Raw genomic sequence first — 17,482 nt, forward strand, 5'->3', positions numbered from 1 at the left:
GAATCAAACATGCGCGGCCCCGTCTTCGCTCTCTGTGGCTTTCTAGCCTTTGCGTTCGCTGCTCCTCAGCCACAGGGCAACAACGCCAACGCTGCACACAGTGGCAACAACATGAACGGCAACGGCAACAACGGCGGCTCCTCTGGAAACAATGACGCCCTTGCTGCCAAGCCACAGCAGTGCGCTGGTCCAAATGGTCAACCATGCATGGACAACGCCGCAGCCCAACGAGTCGCCGAGAACTTCCGCACCCTGATCACCAACTACTCAAACGAATCCGCTGCTGCATTCCTCTCGCCAGACTTCGTCGATTACTCCGATGGCGTCAACTTTTTGATCAACAAAGGCTGCCCGCAAGGACCAGAAATCCTCGGCCAACCAACTTTCACTTCTCTTGAGGACTTCCAGGCTGGCCAAGGCTCTCAGGCAAACATTCCATTCACGATTCTGAACGTCTGGCACAACTGCGACTCCGTCACCATGCGATGGATGACGCCAGAGCCGGCAACAAATGTTCAGCCTCCTCAACCTGTCACTGGTATTGTTGTCATGGAAGTCTGCCAGAACGGCGGTCAGGAGCCATGGATCATCAGCACTGTCTACTCGGAGTTCAACTCTGGCGCTTGGCTCTACAGCCTGGGAGAATTCCAGCCACAGTGCTCAAATTAGATGTCTTTCACTGGTTCGCAAGAGACGGAAAGCGGCAGTGACACCTCTGTGAAGACGCGACGACTTTGAAAGTCGACAAAAATGGGAGCATCATGGGACGGAATGCAGCGTGGTTTTGGGTACAGAGGTTGTGGCTTCACACGAGAAATGGTTGATAGGATTGATAATCGACAGGGAAGAAAATGCGAATTGCTATCGTGGACATTCTGCAAGCTTTCCTCTGAGTTTGGACCCTCTCTGTCTGCGACACAGAGTGACGTCTTGGCGTTTCCGTCAAGGTGAAGTTGACTTTCATGACAGGGATCATTGTGGAATTTGGGCGATCGACACAAAACATGAGTGGAGCAGAAGACCTTCTGCTATCTTCTCATTTCGATTGTCTTTGTCGGTCGACTAGTTCGACAAGGCGTCACACATGTTCAATCTGGCTGGACTGCCCAGAGATGCCTGGACGGGTGTTCGCAGCGCCCACGGACGTGCACATGCGCCTGCCCGCTGCTCACGGCCACTTATCTCTCTGCACCTGCTCTTCATACACCAGGGTGCCGTCAATACAACTTCACTCCTGATACTTGCTTCTACGTGCAGGCGAGACATCAACCAGTCCGAGAAAAAGCCGCAGCAGCCAAGCAGAGCAAACAGAGCGTGCCAGTATGCTGCAACACTCAGGGCTCACCGATGGCATTTTCTCTTATACTGTCAAGCAAACAGTGTCTACCCGAGACTCCTGCATCGCGCCAAAGCATGCAAGTCTCGAGAACATCCTAACATGCGTAGCTCTAGGTAAAGACATTTACAAGACATGGCGTGCACGGGAAAGCCGTGCTCTGAGAATGATTCTGTCAGAGGCGATATATAAGTATGACCTCTCTCGTCTAACGTTCGATTTCACACAATATAACAAGAGCAAGTCCAGCATCGACACAAGACTCCGCAAAAATCAGCTACACTCAAGTGGAACACCAGCTCTCGCAACAGAATCTAACACTTTCTTGCAAAATCACAAATCTCATCACCAGCAAAATGCTTCCAACCCTCCACATTCTCGCAACAATTCTGCAAGCCATCCTCTCCATCGCCATCACCTCCATCCTTGCAATCGTCACGTTCCTTCTCGGATTCTTCCTGTCAAGCTTCACCACTGGCCTGACGCTCATCTTCCTCAACAAACTTCTACCACGTGGCCAGGAGTACAACGCCAGATTTGGAGCCAGCAATGAAGCCGCTAACAAGCTCAAATTCTTCATCGAAGCGCTCCGACTCTTTTTTGTAAGCATTTTCCTGATGAACTTGTTTGCTGTTTGGGTGCGTGGCGATGCATTCGGCGGGAGTTCAATCGAAATTGCGGTACGGAGAAGTGTGGCGGTCGAAGTATTCATCTGCTGTGCTTCTTTGGTGCTGGCTACATTGTGGAGGCTGTTTGCGACTCGCGTTGTGGAAGACAAGCAGCAGGTCGGAGAGCGAGTTGCGGAGGGATCTGAGATGGACGAGAACGCAAGTGAGCATCATATGGACGGCTCGGATGATGCAGAGTCTATTAATGACGGTGAGGTGGGACAGAAGCTTGAGACTCAGGAAGAGGAAGTTACCAGTGAGGCTGATAAGGAGTGGGCTACAGCCATGGAATTCGCTCGCTGAGGAAGGGAGATCTGTTCGTGTCGAGATTGGGGATGATGTTACGAAATGCTGATAAGGCTTTGTAAGGCATGGAACTGTCATGATTCGTGTCTAGCTTCCAAGCTGGACTTGAGAGAGGAATGGAACTGGAGATGGATATGAGGCGTTGGGTGTACTTTAACATAAATGCGGAATTGGACAACATTGACATTTTGAGTCTTCAGTGTTGCACTTGATGTAACAGTCATAACTGGTGCATTCGTGCCTTGCACCTCACAGCAGTTTCGAGCACTTATCAGCTTGCATACGTGAAGTCCTCTCGATGAAGCAGAAATGACGCCAAAGATGTTGTTGAAGCAGTCCATTATCACAGTGTTTACTAAGCACGAAATTTACGAGGGGCTATGAAGGGATCGATGTGAAAGTCAATGATAAGCAATTCATTCTAGTGCGTTGAGTCTATCCTATCGTCATCTACCTGAAAAGGCATGCAGCGGAGAGAACCCAAATCAATGCGTCAACCTCTTGCGCCGAATCCCATACCAGACTACTAATGATGCGCTTAGTCCATTCTCATTTGTCCGATGTGGCGCTTGTGCCCCTTTCCGTGCTGTCCACGCTTCGCCTTCCTCCTCATGATCTGCCCGTTGACACAGTGTGTGCCTGGCGCGACAGCCTGAGGAATGGCACAACCTTCAATGTCACAGATACCGAAGTGCTCCGCATCTACGCAGACCATGGCGCCAGGCGTTGAGCATTGAACTTCGCCTTCGAGGCACTTGCCGGAGCTGACTGTTGGAGCTGGAACCGCCGGAGCTGGTGTCGCTGGCGGAGGCGCTTGAGTCGAAGAAGCGGACGGCTGAGGTGCAGGAGGCTGAGGTGATGGTACTGGTACTGGTGCGACGAATGGCGACGGCGAGGCTTGAGAGCTGCCGGAACCTCCTGCAGCGCAACCAGGTCCTGTAGGTACAGCGAGTGGGTATGTGCCTCCCTCGGTTTTCGTGGTGACATACTTGCCCGGGTTTGGGAATTTGACGTTGACGTTCTCAGTTGTTGGGCATTCTCCAACTCCGGCTTGATTGGCGACGAAGAGTTGTGGGAAGCTTTCGACTTCTGATCCGTCTCCGCCAGTGAATTCGACGTTTGCGCAGTTCATGTACATCTCGCGGTTTCCGACATTGTTGAACCATGTCCAGGCCATGATGGCGTGTCCATCCTTGACACCTTTGGGAACCGTGAACGGGAATTCGTTTACACATGCGGTATCCGTGCTTCCCTCAGTACACTCGACGGCGTTTGCCAGGTTGCCGGGCGCATCTGTAGGACATCTAAAGAAATTTGTTAGCGATAGTCACTGTCTCACATATGGTGGCTTACTTACCCGCCCTCGATCGAGTAGATCACGTGCCAGTTGGCCGGATGCTTTTGTTTCGCTGGGTCTGTTTCGTACGTGATGGAAAGCTGACAGGAACCTCCTCCGTGAACAGCGGTATTCGCGCCGCCACCGAGGTTGAAGGCCAGCTTCTGGGTGGATCCTGCCTCCATCTTCTGACCTCCCGAAGCTGGAAGCACTGCGCCTTGGCAGGGGAATTGTGAGCCTGACGGGTCAAGCGGGGATTTCGAGTCGGTCTGTTCGATTGGTTGGGGTGATAGGATGAACATGTGTGCTCGAGATGTGGCGAGCGTTGCAGCAAGAGCTGCGAGAAATTGTGTTGCGAGCATGATGTTGTCCTGTTGTGTGTTACTCGAGTGTGTTATGCGAAGTTGCGTTTGGTTTTGGTGGCGGACAGGAGTGCGAACAAGTGCCAGCTTTGTATGTTGCGAGCGTGGAAGAGCGCCAGTGAATGTGCCAGAAACTGTCCTGAATACTTTTCTAGTCAAGAACAATAGTATTGTCGAGTCCCGGCCCTATTGTGACAGATCTTCAGGTCTTGCAGTTACTGTCTGTAGGCAGCTGTGCGCTTGGCGCTGGCAAAAGTGAATCTGCGTTGTGCAATGCACAACACGAACTTTGTTGGGCTATCCAGTCAGTTCTTTCTGTCGAGACAACGTTCTGTCAAGCACGTGAGCTGGGTCTGGGAGATAGCGTTTATGAGTTCTTTGAAAGATAAACAAAGAAGTTCAACCGAATGCGGCTGTCAATGCCCCCGAGACAACAAGTCCCTGGTAGAGTGCTCTCGAGTGCAGCAACTTCACCTCGAACGAGACAATGTAGGCGCAGCCGCTTGGTCACGCAACAAATCGAAGCAATGGTCGCTGTCATCGTATGCGCGTGTTGAATAAAGTTCAGCTGTAGGCTGTATCATCAGCAATGTGTCTGAATAGGAGAACAAAGGGCCACAAACTGATATCCGGCGATTGTATGTGAGTAGAAGGGCTGGGCGGTAATGCTCTACCAGAGATGGCCGATTGTCTTGAAACTGCCGGCCAGGCCACGGCCAGTCTGCAGCACAACCAAGTCGAATTCCTGTCTTCACTCCTGTACGAGGCTTTAGCAAGCTCCTAGACATGTCCCTTCTCAGGAGTCCAGCCATTTGCACAGAGACGAGTCATTGTTGCGGCAGCCTTCAACCTCGTCGGAAAGCGCATTCGTTCGTGATGAGATGAGAATACATCTTCATCGTGGTGCTTATCACTGCCTCTGCTACTGAGCCTCCAAGCCTGACACGGAGCTGTCTTCCAACACACGCGGACTCGCTGTCTTTCGCGTATTGAAGCTCAAGACACTTTTCTGTGCTTGTTTGAGGTCTGGACCACCGATGGTCGGCTCGAGCTGATCAGATTCCTAACCTGTCGTCGCGTCGTATCTTCATGCCATTGCCGCTCCATCTATGATTTAGCGGCTGACGATGCGTCACTGTCGCCCATCAGATCTGGAGCAGATGCATGTCAGTGAATGTGAATGTTGATGTTGGCAGGACGTGTCGGACGCGTCCGGTCAGACTCCGAAGGTCTTGGCGTAGGCACACTTCACGTCCGTGGCTTCGCCTTGTTTCACACCTGCCTTCTTGCTCAAGACTACTTTGCATACATTCTAGACCTCACATATCTTTCGACGAGCTGTTTGATGCTCTTCAAGTGTCTGATCTACGCGGATAGCACGGGACAAGCGCCGATGGCTTCCCACGATGGCATGTCACCAGTTGAAAGATTGCGAAGCTTGCAGTGCGGCACTAGATGCAGGCGCTGCCCTCCAGAGGCTTCAGGATTCTGCTCTGGGTCGCCCGGCCTATGAGTATGAGCTCGCTGTTGGCGGTCGAAATGGTCCTGCGTCTTCAGTGTGTGCAGTCTCAACTCCTTGGGGACGACTTCTGCATTCACGTTCCGCTCACCGCTGGATGTGGCGTGCTTAGCTGTGCTAACAGCAGACCAGCAAAGATGATCAGTATGGTTCCGCTGGAGCTCTCGCCCTGTGCCCTGCGTCAACTCGAGCCTTCTGGTGAGACCTCACGATCGTTCCATTCACGATGGGAAATGCCCTATGTCAAAGTGAAGCGACGTATACTCTTTGTACGTTCAACGAGAGCAAACCAGTGTTGGTTTAAATCGACTTCGGCAATGCGAAGTCACCTCTAGTCAGGCCTGTCTTTCACTCCTTGCTGACGGGGCATCGTTGCAGCTTGGAAATTCGTCAATTGGTATTTTGTCACTATCGTGGTTGCCACGCTCACGGGCTTAAGATCCCACAATGGCCAGCATGCCAAAGACACTTGCTGGAATAGGCATGTCGATCGACGAGTGGGACGCAAATCGTCAAGCTCGTGGCTTCGAGAATGTCCTGACCGCTGTTAAACCTTTCTTGGTCTATACTGAGCCAAACCTTGACATCATCCCGATTCTGCATGGTACTCGGTTGCAAGTCACTGATGTCAGTCAACCTGTCAACGAGGTACCAAAGAAGGTCTACATGCGAGTCGGCCCAGGTATGGAGTGCCACATCGAAGCGGATGTCGTGGAAGAATTCACAGCTCCAGCTGGACTCGCCGTTTCGCAGATCCGGTCCGGGAACCGCCATTTGCTAGGCTCATCCATTCCATCCGAGGTGAAGAAACAGCGCAAGACACTCACAGACTCGGACCCCCAGCCCCTAGAGGTTCGCATTCTGGTTGATGCGATTCAAGTGGTGCTTATGGATGGCAGTGTCGGTACTTTCAGCGCAGGCCATGTTGTGGACGTGTGCGCGTCATCTCATGTTCAGAGTCAGTCGATCGCCGAGCGGAAATGGAGTCAGAGAGCTAACTTCTGCCAGACTTCTGCGTGATTCGCTTCGAAGATAATCGGATCGCCCCGATGTGGCGCTCTCAACTAGAGAAAATCTCGCAACTCAAGGTTGAAGGTCACGTACCGCTGATGGACTATTTTCGTTTATGGCACTTGAACTCAGTTCATCGAACAGAGCATACTCTCCTTGTTGCGCACAAGGAAGCCTACGGCTTAGGCCACCTGGGACACCTGTTCCCAATTGAGAAAGGCGCAAAGGTCCTGCTTACAGCAAAAAGCCATAATGGTAAGCACTTTTGTGCCTAATCGCGATTCAGCACACGAGACTGTTCGCATCGGCATCAAGCCTACTCCTATCTTGTGTTATGCAGTTGCTAACGAATTCAGTGGGCTATTTTGTTGACACTTCAAGCAACGTCTTCGTCCTCACGGAACAGCAGATCAAGGAATCTCTGTTCGATATGACAGCCGAAGAGAGCATCCTACAGGCGGCTGAACGAGCTGGTGTCAAAAAATTGTATTCAGAGTGGGGTGGGTGGAAGACGCATCGGCACCACAATGACAGTGTGGCTCCAGGAACGACAACCGTGTCCGGTTTGATAGAGGGAAACATCAGCCGCGAACAGATTGCCAACTTGCCTCGAAACAGCGAAGGCTTTCCTTTGCCTCCTTTCGACTTCAGCCCTCCGCAGGACGGCACGGGCGAACTATCAATCCAATTCGGATATTACGACTTCGCTTCTGATGCAGACGCAGATCTCTCCTGGTCGCACGACTTTGGCCTGGCCGGAGATGTGGTATGGGCAGCCAACAGAGGCGAAGAAGGACTGAGCGATATCAAACTCAAATGGGTTCCCGGCACCTTAGAAGGCACCCAAGCTCCATTTGGAACATGCAACGCATACGTCATGATCACAATAATCAACGACATGCGTTTGTGGCACTTCGGCAAGGGGCCGGTACCTTACGACGAACTGCCCATCTTCACTGGATTGGACGAGTTCTGGCACGAGCGAGAGGGTGCCAATGTGGATTCGATACATAAGCTGGCCAGCATCGACCCATCGGCCAGACCGCTACTCAGTGAGATTGCAATCGAGGGCCAGATGTACGATCGGCAAGGGTACGTCGCCCGCGCGTTGCGGCGAGCTTCACCGCAACAAAACCTCAACCCGAATGCACTCCCACGGGCAGCTCAATTGCAGCAAGAAATTCTGCGTGCTTCTGACAGATCGTGGCAGTTTGGCCAACGACTTGCGGTGCCTCATGTCGATGAATCTGCTCCACGCATCGAGAGGACATCGACACACCCTTATTTTGTGGACACGAGTTATCACAAGTCGATGCCCGACGTGCTCTATCTGTTCGACAAGGAGACGACTCGTTACGCAGGGGTATTCACGCTCGGCAAGAAACGCCTTGCAGCCATGGATCTTAACTTACCGCTTCTCAACGCTTATGGCGAAGCAAAGTCCACGATCGTCAAGTCACAAGGCAAGTCAACAGTTGAGGTACTTCTACGGGACATCCCTTTCGCACCGACTCGCATCGCCAGTAACGAGTGGGGGCCGGTAATGGGCACGATCTACACACTCGGCTTCGGCTTTGGTACTGGTGGCTCCGGCGGCTGGGCAGAAATCGTTGCGCGGATGCCCTACATTACACGCACGTATTGTAGCTGGTACCGAGACAATTGGACCGACACGAGCCGTCGCTACAGGCTTGTACCAGACAAGATCCTCAACACCAAAAGCAGTAAACGCATGGACAACGTAATCAGGGACAACCCAATGTCACCTCTCTTCCAAGCCAACAATACGCTACGTGGCATAGCTTCAGGCCTGGTTGACCCAGCAAAGCCCTATGGCAAGCCAGTCAAGGATGTGGCAGGCTACTGGCATGCGGCGAACCTCGTTCTCTTTGCGTTCAACGATCCTTCTGAGAAGCACCCCGTCGATAGGTTCAGGGAACTGAACAACGGCCCCTCCAGTCGCGAGCGCAGAATCTTAGAGGCTCGCAAGAAAAAGATCAAGGAGCAGACGCAAGCGGCGCAGAATGCTCCAGTAGCAGTCGACGAAGGTGACAATGACGGGAAACATGAGGAGCGCTGATACTCACGCGACATACATTGAGCGAGTCGGGAACAAGCAGCGGCTGAGCACGGTGGTAGGAGAACGAGGAAAGACTTCGTATGAGGGCGCATATTGGGATTGACTGCATCTACGGCGGCCCTTTCGGAAGTGACTGACTTGCGAAAGGTGTCCAGTGCAAGATTGTGAACATTACATGCTAGGCCAATTCTAGCTCATCGCCCCCTGTGAGAAGCGGTCAGAGGTCCAAATAGAGCACAACGCAACAGAAAAATCATAAGCTGACTGCTGCTTACATTCCAGACGTCCTTCATTTCCTCGCTGACTACATTGCCTCATCAGCCTTGACCACTCCATTCTTCCGCACATGCTTAGGAACCACTTGCGGCGCAGACTCATGCCCGCTCGGTGCCCTCTGTCTTCCAAGGTCCTGCGGCCTATCAACTCGTCCTTCTGCAACAGCTTGCTCATCCCGCTCAGGCTTCTTGGTCTCCCCAACCACCGCGATCGTCGAACTTGACGGAGCCCGACACCCATGTTGTGGCCGCACATCGGCACTCGAACTTCCAGCCCCAGCCCCAAAGCCATGATACTCATTCCACGCGCTCTCATCCCCATCAAACACGGGAGGAAAAGGAGATGTCTTGGCCAGAACATGAGCCGGCTTGACTTGCGGCGCGGATTCATGCCCACTATTCGTACGCTTCCTGCCGCCGAGATGGATGCTTTGTGGGCCATTAAGACCGTGGATCTCAGGTTCCTTAGGTGTAAGCTTTTCAGCTTGCTCTTCAGCCTTGTCTTCCTCCTCCCTCCTCTCCCAAAGCGTGAACTTCCCAACATCTCTCCCAACAACCTTCGATGCTGGACCTCCTGTCCCTGACATCAGAATGCTACCCAAACTGGTTCTCAACTGGCTCATCTCTTTCGTCAGGACGTCAATCCTGAGACCCAAGCTGTCCATCTTGATGTCCAAGGCGTCGACTTTCTCCTCAAGGAGTGTGACCCTCTCACTCAACTTCGTCAGACTCCGGTCATGTTGATTCAGTCCCTCGAAAGCTTCATTGAGGCGCTCGGTGTCCTCAGGAGTGTTGATGGCAGATTGCGTGCCAACGTGCTCGACGAGTTCCATCGCTGCAGGTGAATTCGAGAACTGCTCCTTCGAACCGATTTTCTTCTTGTTCAAAAGAGGCTTGCTTGCAGGATCGAATGCAGTTGAGCGACGACGGGATGCTTCTTGAGCTTCTTTGGTAGGATAAGTGTGATGAGTGGGAAACATGTTTGGCGAATTTAGATGTGAGAATATAAACACTTCGGGCAGGTCTGGAACATGCATTCACGAAAGTGATATACATGGACTGTTCGCGTTGCTTGCTGTATCGTACTCGCCACGATCTGTGTAGCATATGATCGTGTTGTTTGCAGGGCTGTCTTCGCGGATGATATGGCAAACATGCTAGAGTTGCTGTAGCTGTGTTCCATATTGATCTCTGCGCTGGACAGATCTTATGTTTCGCAGTGCACCAGCAGAACAAGTCGCTTGCCCATTCTACCATTTCTCACTTGTCGGCTTTGCCCACTCTCTCCAAAACCGCCCTGACAGCTTCGAGCGTCCTCTTCGCCTCCTCTCGTTCCATCTGATCTTCCACTCTCAGCACCGCTCTTCCTCCATCCCTCACCAGCCTCAACATCCTTCCTTCTACATCAGCCAAAACTCTCCTCGCATCCTCTCTCACCGTGCCAGCAAATATTTCTCTTTCCTTTCCATATTTGCTCTGCAATCTCCGCAATGCCCAGACAAGCCCAAAAGCCGCAATAGCACCACTCTCATAGAGTGCAACGCCTCCGCTCGCAACCCATAGCCATGCAGCGAGCGCGCTGGATCCACCCATTGTGGACAATGATGCGAGCATGAGCCGTTGGGCCTTGGCGTGCAAGTTCGGAACCATTTCATGGAGTATTTGTTCTCGTGCGAGATTGACAGTCTGAGGCCAGGGAGGGTTGAAGAGCGCATTAAGACCAGTCTCTTCTCGGATTTTGGAAAGTAGCGGAGGGAGTTGCATCAACTCTGCTACCGTCTCTGGTCGGCCATCTTTCAGGATACCTTGCTGCACGCCATCATAGTCCGCCATTTCTTTTTCCGTACGTTCGTCAAGAAGAGTCTTGCCGCTTGTCGCACTGGTCGCTGCCTCAGAAGACTTTCCTTCGTCTTCAATCGGCTGAGATATTCCACGAAGTTGATTCTCCGTAGCAACGCCAGCTTCAAGAAGTCGGCCTGAGAGGAAAGCCAAATTCTGCTCTGCCTCGACAAGCCAGCCTCGCCGAAGGACATCTGCAGCGGAGATTGATACTTCGTCGATTCTCCAGAACAGTCGCCACCACACAGTGCGCTTCCATGTCGGACCTAGAAAAGCTGTGGACAAGTTCGTCTGTAGGTCATGATGCGCGTCTTTCGACCAAGTCGCCACAGCTTGTTGTAAATCGCTTCGTTTCGAGCTCGGGACAGATTGTGCTTCGTAAATCTCCAGAGCACTCTCATCTGCTGCTTGGACAGCAGTTTCCGTTCTGTGGAGTAGCGAATCCAGCAAGTCTTTGACAGCAGGCTTCAGAGAATCATCTCCCTCGCTCGTCTTCGAGCTATCCGATAGCCACTCTGCCACAGTGCCCACCTTACTCGTCTGCCACTCTCTGCTGAATACAGCTCCATTGGCCCTGTTCTCTCTGAACAGTCCGAGAGCATGTTCCGCCAACCCGATATCCACGACATTCCCATCTTGACCGCCGATCCCTGTGGTCCCGTCTGTTCTCAAATGCAAAGAAACTGCACTCTGTATCATTCCATTCCGATCCAATCCCCTAGGCATCCTCCCCAACTCCACCGCCCCACTCACGCCCTCAGCGACAACCATCGTCTTATGCACAGGATATCTCACAAATCCCACTCTTCCCCCAGCTCCCGGAATCGTCAACGCAGGAACCAACAGACTATCCTCCCACTCGCGTAGCCTCTCCTCTTCTGGGACACCATCTTGCGAAGCAGACTTGGCAGCATTGAGCCCTGTGACCAAGATCTCCACTCCCGCCTTCCTCAACAACGGACTTGGAACTCTTATCTCTCTCCCTCTTCCCGTGTTTGCACCTCCACTGACACCCACATCTTCCACCTCTTCTCCATATCTCACCAACAAAGTCCCCGAGCCATCACCCTCCAAGATTTGCTTCTCCCAGCTTTCCACTCCGTCGCTCAGAGCATCTGCCAACAGAACTCTGACCAATCTCCTTGCAGCCTTCTCACCTTTCTCTCCCAAGCCGAGGAAAGCAATGCGTATCACAGGATTCTCTGACTCAAGAGATCGAAGAGCGAGCTGCAGCCGCGCGAGATCGATATAGCTAGACGTTGAGGACTTCTCTAGCTGTTGAAGCGATTGATAGAGAGGCTTGAGGGATTCGGGAATGGAGGTGGGGGCATTAATCGCAGTGGAGGATGCAAGGGAAGCGTAAGAGCGGGATGACCTGGAGAAAGTGTTTCGCTGACGGAGGTGTTGCTGATACGTCTTGTCCGCGGCAGCCAATGGTGAAGTCTCAAATGGGTGAGGACGTATGGCTGTCGTCGTTCGGGAGTGGTTGCGGCGCTGCGGTTGGCGTTGTTGAAGTTGCTGCGGTCGCGTGCGATTTGTGAAGAGACATGATGGACAGATATATCCTTCAGCGTCCACGGCGCGTGCAACGCGCGTGGAAAGCGTCGTGCGAGGAGGCATTAGATGTGATGTACAAGAACAAGGTCGATGGGAAAGCTGCATTGGAAAGCTGGGATGGAGCTTCACTTTGCGCCGCTACACCTGCCAGATTGGGCACGCTGTCAATGAGCTGGGACGGGAAAGTATGGCATATTGATTTTGATCGTGATATTGATACAGTGTCTTTTACAATGTTCCATGCCGGTGATCCAGCTACTGGTTCTGTTCTTCCCAAGTGGGACATCCTGCGCTCTGGCTGTGAGCATCTATCTGAATAGCTTTCTCCCTCCCATCCGACTGGCCGCAACATCGCGGTTCTCCATGCCGTACAAGCTGATGCCAGTGAACCCCACTGTGCCACCGTTTCTCGCCTTCTTATACCTCCGAAGTGCTTCTCGGAAATGGTCTGGCTGGAGAGGTCCGCGATCACATTCTTCAACAGCCCGCGATAATCCCCAAGCGCCTGGTTGAACGTTGGCGAAATCATCTGGGAGTTCGTCTTCGTCCGCATCGTCCTTCTTCTTGTGCTTCTCCGGTGTGCTCATAGCTTCGGTCGTTTGCGTCCCGTTCGGCAGACCGTTGGGCTGAGAAGCGGACGGAGTAGCCTCTGGTATTTCGGCCACCTTGCTCGTGGGCGAGGTCGGTTCCTTCTTAAGTCCCCTGCTCGCCTCAACATCCATCTCATCGTCTTCAGCCTTTGCCTTCTCCGGCGCACTCGAAGCCTGCCTCTCTTCGTCATGTGCCGCCCTATCAGATTCCTCCAATTCCTCCCTCCCAGTCATGAGCTTCAGCCTCTTGTAGGCCTGCTGCGGTTCTCCATCCGGCCTCAAAGGCTGCACCGCCATCCACTCGGCCTGCACCTCCCTCGCACTCTCAATCAGCATACCCGCAAACATCTTCGTATAAGCACCCACCACCGTCACCACATTCTGCGGCACACTCTGACTCAACGTCGCGTTGACCAACCTCCTCACATCCGCCGTCCGCAGCTTCACCTTATTATACGTATCATACCTTTCTTGATGTTCTGTCGGCACTGCCTCTCGGAACAAATATCTCCGCTGGTTATCGCGATCCAGTTCCGCAGGATCCATGGTGAAAGCTTCGCCTCGCGCCCCCAGCCCGTCATTATCTTCATGGTCGTCATCCGAGTCTTCTGCGTCTGGTTGCGAACCTCCACCTGTGACGACCGAAGGCGCTCCAGCCGTACTTCGCGCACCCTTCTTTCGCCCATCTTCTCCACCAATTAACGAAACGCTTCCTTTCCGTGAGTTAATGCCTTTCATGCCCGGTCTTCCACGCATCCGCTTCTCCCCACGTTTGCGCTTCAGACTTCCATCAGCGGGACCATTAATCGCGCTGTTGATTTCCGAGTCGAGGTCGCCATCGTCGAGGTCATCTTCGCCAGGGGAGAAGCGTAGATGCTTCTCGTCTTCTGCTGTAGGTGGGAAGGAGGTCTGACGAAGAGGGTGAGCGGAGCCAGTCGAGGGTGCTAGCGATGGTTTGCGTGACTTGGGAAGCGCCAGAGAGAGGCCGCCTGGTCTCTTCTGAGAGACTGGCGTGGATGAGGGCCCGGGCGGCGAGCGCGCGCTGTGCGGTGGTGAGGCCATGGCTGCGAGATGGCCTTGTCAGAGAAGTTGTCGCAAGTGCAAGAGGTGGGTGGTAGGAATAGCTCGAATGAGGCAAGTGGCGCGGCTTGGCACATGTGATTGTGGAGACGAGCCGCGAAGTGAACTTGGTGAATGTCTTCAGGTTAAAACGATATCTGGTATACACGCAATGACAAGATCTTCAGAATGTGCTCGTGCGAGACGATTCTTCAAAATTCCAGGTCATGTCGGGTATGATACAAATACTACAATATATGGCGCAGCACATCGACACGTCCGTCATCAGATATATCCATTCTCGTCTCTGCCCTCAAGAACCCAAATCAAACCACGCGAGACGCGACGAACTGGTGTTGCGCCCCTTCATCGCGGAGAAATTTCCGGTCACAAAGCTCTTCAGCTGTCGTCGTATGTCCTTGTGATTGGTCCCAGCTTTTCAAATATGTACGAGCCATCAAAGGCCTAGTGTCATCAAGTCAGCACCTCAATACTATTGAGCAGCTGCTGGTGGTTCGCGGATCGGCAGTGTGGTACCGTTACCATTAAGCGTCGGCGTTGCAGTGCCACTGCCAGCCTTTTGCTTGAGGGTGAGTGGGAATGGGTAGTCCTCAGGCTCCTCCTACAATTTGGTCAGTAAAATTTCCTGCGAACATCATTTGCGTGCACAACTCACCTCTTCCGGCAGCTTCCACGCAATGTAGTCTTCTGTGCTGAGACCTTCGCGACCCTCTTGTATCGAGGCAAAGTCGCCTGGCGTCATCATGCCGCTGCGGTCCCGAGGACTGCCTGGTGCCGACAGAGGTCGTGTAATCTTGATGCTCTCGGTACCATCGAAGAATCCTGGCTCGTCCTCGCCCTCTGAAAAGCTGTCTGGGTATGCTCGTCTGAGTGCAAGCTGTCTTGCCTTGACGTATTCCATGCCCATTCTCTTCCAGTCGAGCAGATCGCTGAGGCGTTCTGTTCGGTTACGCTGGTTGATGCGTTGTCGCTTGCTCTTTTTCGTGAACTCGTACATGAATTCAGTGAGCTGGTTCACACTGTCGTCGACACCCTTCATTCTGCGGTCCACGATATAGATACCGTAATCTGCGGCGTTCTCGATGAGCTCTTCCATGTAGCAACCGAAACCAGACAGGTTCGTTGTGATCGACGGCACGCCCATGACTGTACACTCGGCTGGCGTGTAACCCCAAGGCTCGTAGTATGAGCTGAAAATGCCCATATGTGTGCCTCGGACGAAATCGTCGTAGTCCATCGGGAGGACTGGGTTCCCGGAGCTCAAGAACTCGGGATGGAAGACAACCTTGACGCGGTCGGAGGGGTGGTTGAAGAGCTGGCAGCGGCGCATTTGGTTGAGGATGGGGTCTTCGCTGTCGTTGACCAAGTTGTGTGTCACGATCGGCGGAAGTGTGTGACGCTTCATGGCAAACAATCTCCTGCGAAGCATGATCTTGTCCTGCGCACTGAGCAGGTCTTTCTCGTCTGGCGGATCTTGACCATCTTGCCAGGCGATCGACTTCTCGAAAAGCTTCTTGCCAATCTCTTTCTCAATGTGTCCAAGAGTGTCCTTCAGTGACTTGACGACTGCTTGGCCCTTCAAAGCCTCAACAGCAAGGGACTGTGTCTGTGCTGGGAAGATCATGAACGCCACCACAGTCATGTCCGACCCAGCAGCCTTCATGCGGTGGTTGAGACGAGCCAGAGATTCGATGAACATGTCAACACCTTTATTCCTGTACTCGTATCGTCCAGCAGTGAAGAAGTAGAGGGTCTTGTCGGGATCGAAATCGTTGTGTCCATAGAAATGACCGCGAACAAAGTCTGTAATGCGATCCTTGTTGGTCTGATGCAGATTCTGAAATTCGTGGGTAGCGGAGAACTTCTTGACATTGAGACCGTTCGGCAGGACGCCGTCGGGCTTTCGCTTCAGCAGATGCTCACTCTCGTAAGCAGTGATATGGCTGACGGTGGTAAAGACATCTGCCGAATGAGCAGCACCGCGTTCTATGCAGTATCGGTGGTAGATACCACGCTTTCCGGCTTCGGCGTCAACGTCGAAGTACTGCAAGTTGTTGTAGAAATCGACAGAGCCAGCGCAGAGATAGCGGCCGAGGAGGGTTGCGTGAGTGGTGAAGATGGTCGTTACGTCGATCTTGCGCTTCTTGCACAGAGGAAGTGCGACACCTGCAAGCCACTCGTGGAATTGTGCGATGACGGCACGTTCCTTCTCGTGGAAGACGTACTATTGGGGATTAGTCTGTGTCTGGTTGTGCCACTGTGGCAGAATAGCGAGGGTCGGCAACTCACCTCGCCTAAGAACCAGGCAATCAAGTAACCAAATACAATTGCCTCGTTCGTTTCGTGGTCATCTGGAGGACTGGGGATGCCAGCAGTCGACCAGAGGTCACCTTTCCACTCATCGAGCTTGTAGTATCCAGTACCGGTGTCGAAGAGCAGCACTCGTGGGGCGCCGTCAATCAACCACCTTCCGTACATCGTCTTAATGCCCCTCTCGTTCATGTTCTTGATCGTCGCGATCAGTGCTGGATCCCTCGGCTCGATCTCTTCAACCTCGACGGCGGCGGACGCGCGGTTCAGCGGCCCCAGCAATGTGTAGCTCGAGCCATACTCTGCGGTTGTGACTTGTGCTTTCGATTTAAGCACACTGTAGATACCGCCGACGCGATTGGCGACCTCAGTGGCCACTTCGAAAAGCACATGGTTGTGCACGTCTCGGCGGGGTTGGTCGCCCATGTTGCGGATGTAGTGTGAGGGCGGGATTTGGTAAAGACTGGACGCAACTCGTGGCCTCGGGAGTTCTGGAGGCAGGTGTCACTGTGGAGAGACTGTATCAGTGGATCGTTCTGGAGCTCGAGTGGTGCATGTAGTGAGTGTGATATGAGACAAGTCGAAGCTATGAATGCGGAGAGTGGAGTGCAGCGACATCATTGGGGAAGCTGCTTCGGGACGAATTGAAACTCACCTTTGTGTTCCGGTCGGTTCCACTACTGCTCAAATTTCTTCCGCGATGGGTGTTCCTCCTGCAAATGTATCACCAAGGGAGGGAGAGGTGTGTAGAAGAAGTGGAAATTGTTGAAGAGGGAAGCAGTGTAATGGTGAGTAGCCGAGAGGCTGGTGCGAATTGGTCCGAGCAAGCAGCACAAGCTCGAGCCCTGCTGCTGAACAAGCGAGAGATGGTGGAGAACCTGACGTCGGTCTGGAGGCAAATACTGACGAAACAGCTGCGCATGAATGGTGTCGGTGAAGATGCATTGCTGCTCTGTATATAATCTCAGCGGCGGCATCGATCCCAGCGCCGACGCAGCATGGATTTGGCGACATTGCGCGCGCGGGTCTCTCAGCAACACGGCCAGGTTGGGCAGGCTTGGCTCGTTGTTGAGGCGATCTGCCTTCAACGACCAGGCCACGAGAAAAGTGGTGTCTGAGCTCAGCACAGCTCTCTCCACGCGCCCCTCCGCATCCAGCTGCATCTCCAAAGTCTAGCCGCCAGCCGGCCTCGAACGCCGACGCAGTCGGTCCT

At 53.2% G+C, this 17,482-nt stretch overlaps 8 protein-coding genes across 8 annotated transcripts; 3 read left to right on the forward strand and 5 right to left on the reverse strand.

Annotated features, from left to right (window-relative positions):
• Positions 1 to 9: 9 nt before the first annotated feature.
• On the forward strand, positions 10 to 669 carry CKM354_001085200 (uncharacterized protein; the record flags this gene model as incomplete). Its single annotated transcript, XM_044806321.1, has 1 exon — positions 10 to 669. One exon carries the CDS (start codon positions 10 to 12, stop codon positions 667 to 669), a length of 660 nt encoding a protein of 219 aa, XP_044662256.1.
• A 1,023-nt stretch (positions 670 to 1,692) lies between these two features.
• On the forward strand, positions 1,693 to 2,307 carry CKM354_001085300 (uncharacterized protein; the record flags this gene model as incomplete). Its single annotated transcript, XM_044806322.1, has 1 exon — positions 1,693 to 2,307. One exon carries the CDS (start codon positions 1,693 to 1,695, stop codon positions 2,305 to 2,307), a length of 615 nt encoding a protein of 204 aa, XP_044662257.1.
• A 541-nt stretch (positions 2,308 to 2,848) lies between these two features.
• Positions 2,849 to 4,008, reverse strand: CKM354_001085400 (uncharacterized protein; the record flags this gene model as incomplete). Its single annotated transcript, XM_044806323.1, has 2 exons — positions 2,849 to 3,614; positions 3,668 to 4,008. The coding sequence occupies 2 exons, from the start codon at positions 4,006 to 4,008 to the stop codon at positions 2,849 to 2,851; spliced, it is 1,107 nt and encodes a 368-aa protein (XP_044662258.1).
• Positions 4,009 to 5,974: 1,966 nt separating this feature from the next.
• On the forward strand, positions 5,975 to 8,618 carry CKM354_001085500 (uncharacterized protein; the record flags this gene model as incomplete). Its single annotated transcript, XM_044806324.1, has 3 exons — positions 5,975 to 6,485; positions 6,536 to 6,793; positions 6,895 to 8,618. The coding sequence occupies 3 exons, from the start codon at positions 5,975 to 5,977 to the stop codon at positions 8,616 to 8,618; spliced, it is 2,493 nt and encodes an 830-aa protein (XP_044662259.1).
• Positions 8,619 to 8,922: 304 nt separating this feature from the next.
• Positions 8,923 to 9,873, reverse strand: CKM354_001085600 (uncharacterized protein; the record flags this gene model as incomplete). Its single annotated transcript, XM_044806325.1, has 1 exon — positions 8,923 to 9,873. The coding sequence occupies one exon, from the start codon at positions 9,871 to 9,873 to the stop codon at positions 8,923 to 8,925; it is 951 nt and encodes a 316-aa protein (XP_044662260.1).
• A 280-nt stretch (positions 9,874 to 10,153) lies between these two features.
• On the reverse strand, positions 10,154 to 12,352 carry CKM354_001085700 (uncharacterized protein; the record flags this gene model as incomplete). The annotated part of the gene is made up of 1 exon (XM_044806326.1): positions 10,154 to 12,352. The coding sequence occupies one exon, from the start codon at positions 12,350 to 12,352 to the stop codon at positions 10,154 to 10,156; it is 2,199 nt and encodes a 732-aa protein (XP_044662261.1).
• A 245-nt stretch (positions 12,353 to 12,597) lies between these two features.
• CKM354_001085800 (uncharacterized protein) lies at positions 12,598 to 13,941 on the reverse strand (the record flags this gene model as incomplete). Its single annotated transcript, XM_044806327.1, has 1 exon — positions 12,598 to 13,941. The coding sequence occupies one exon, from the start codon at positions 13,939 to 13,941 to the stop codon at positions 12,598 to 12,600; it is 1,344 nt and encodes a 447-aa protein (XP_044662262.1).
• Positions 13,942 to 14,431: 490 nt separating this feature from the next.
• On the reverse strand, positions 14,432 to 16,695 carry CKM354_001085900 (uncharacterized protein; the record flags this gene model as incomplete). Its single annotated transcript, XM_044806328.1, has 3 exons — positions 14,432 to 14,560; positions 14,615 to 16,183; positions 16,249 to 16,695. The coding sequence occupies 3 exons, from the start codon at positions 16,693 to 16,695 to the stop codon at positions 14,432 to 14,434; spliced, it is 2,145 nt and encodes a 714-aa protein (XP_044662263.1).
• Between the last annotated feature and the right edge of the window lie 787 nt (positions 16,696 to 17,482).

The sequence above is a fragment of the Cercospora kikuchii genome (genome assembly GCF_019650295.1).
Source record: "Cercospora kikuchii DNA, contig_00007, whole genome shotgun sequence".
NCBI lineage: Eukaryota > Fungi > Ascomycota > Dothideomycetes > Mycosphaerellales > Mycosphaerellaceae > Cercospora > Cercospora kikuchii.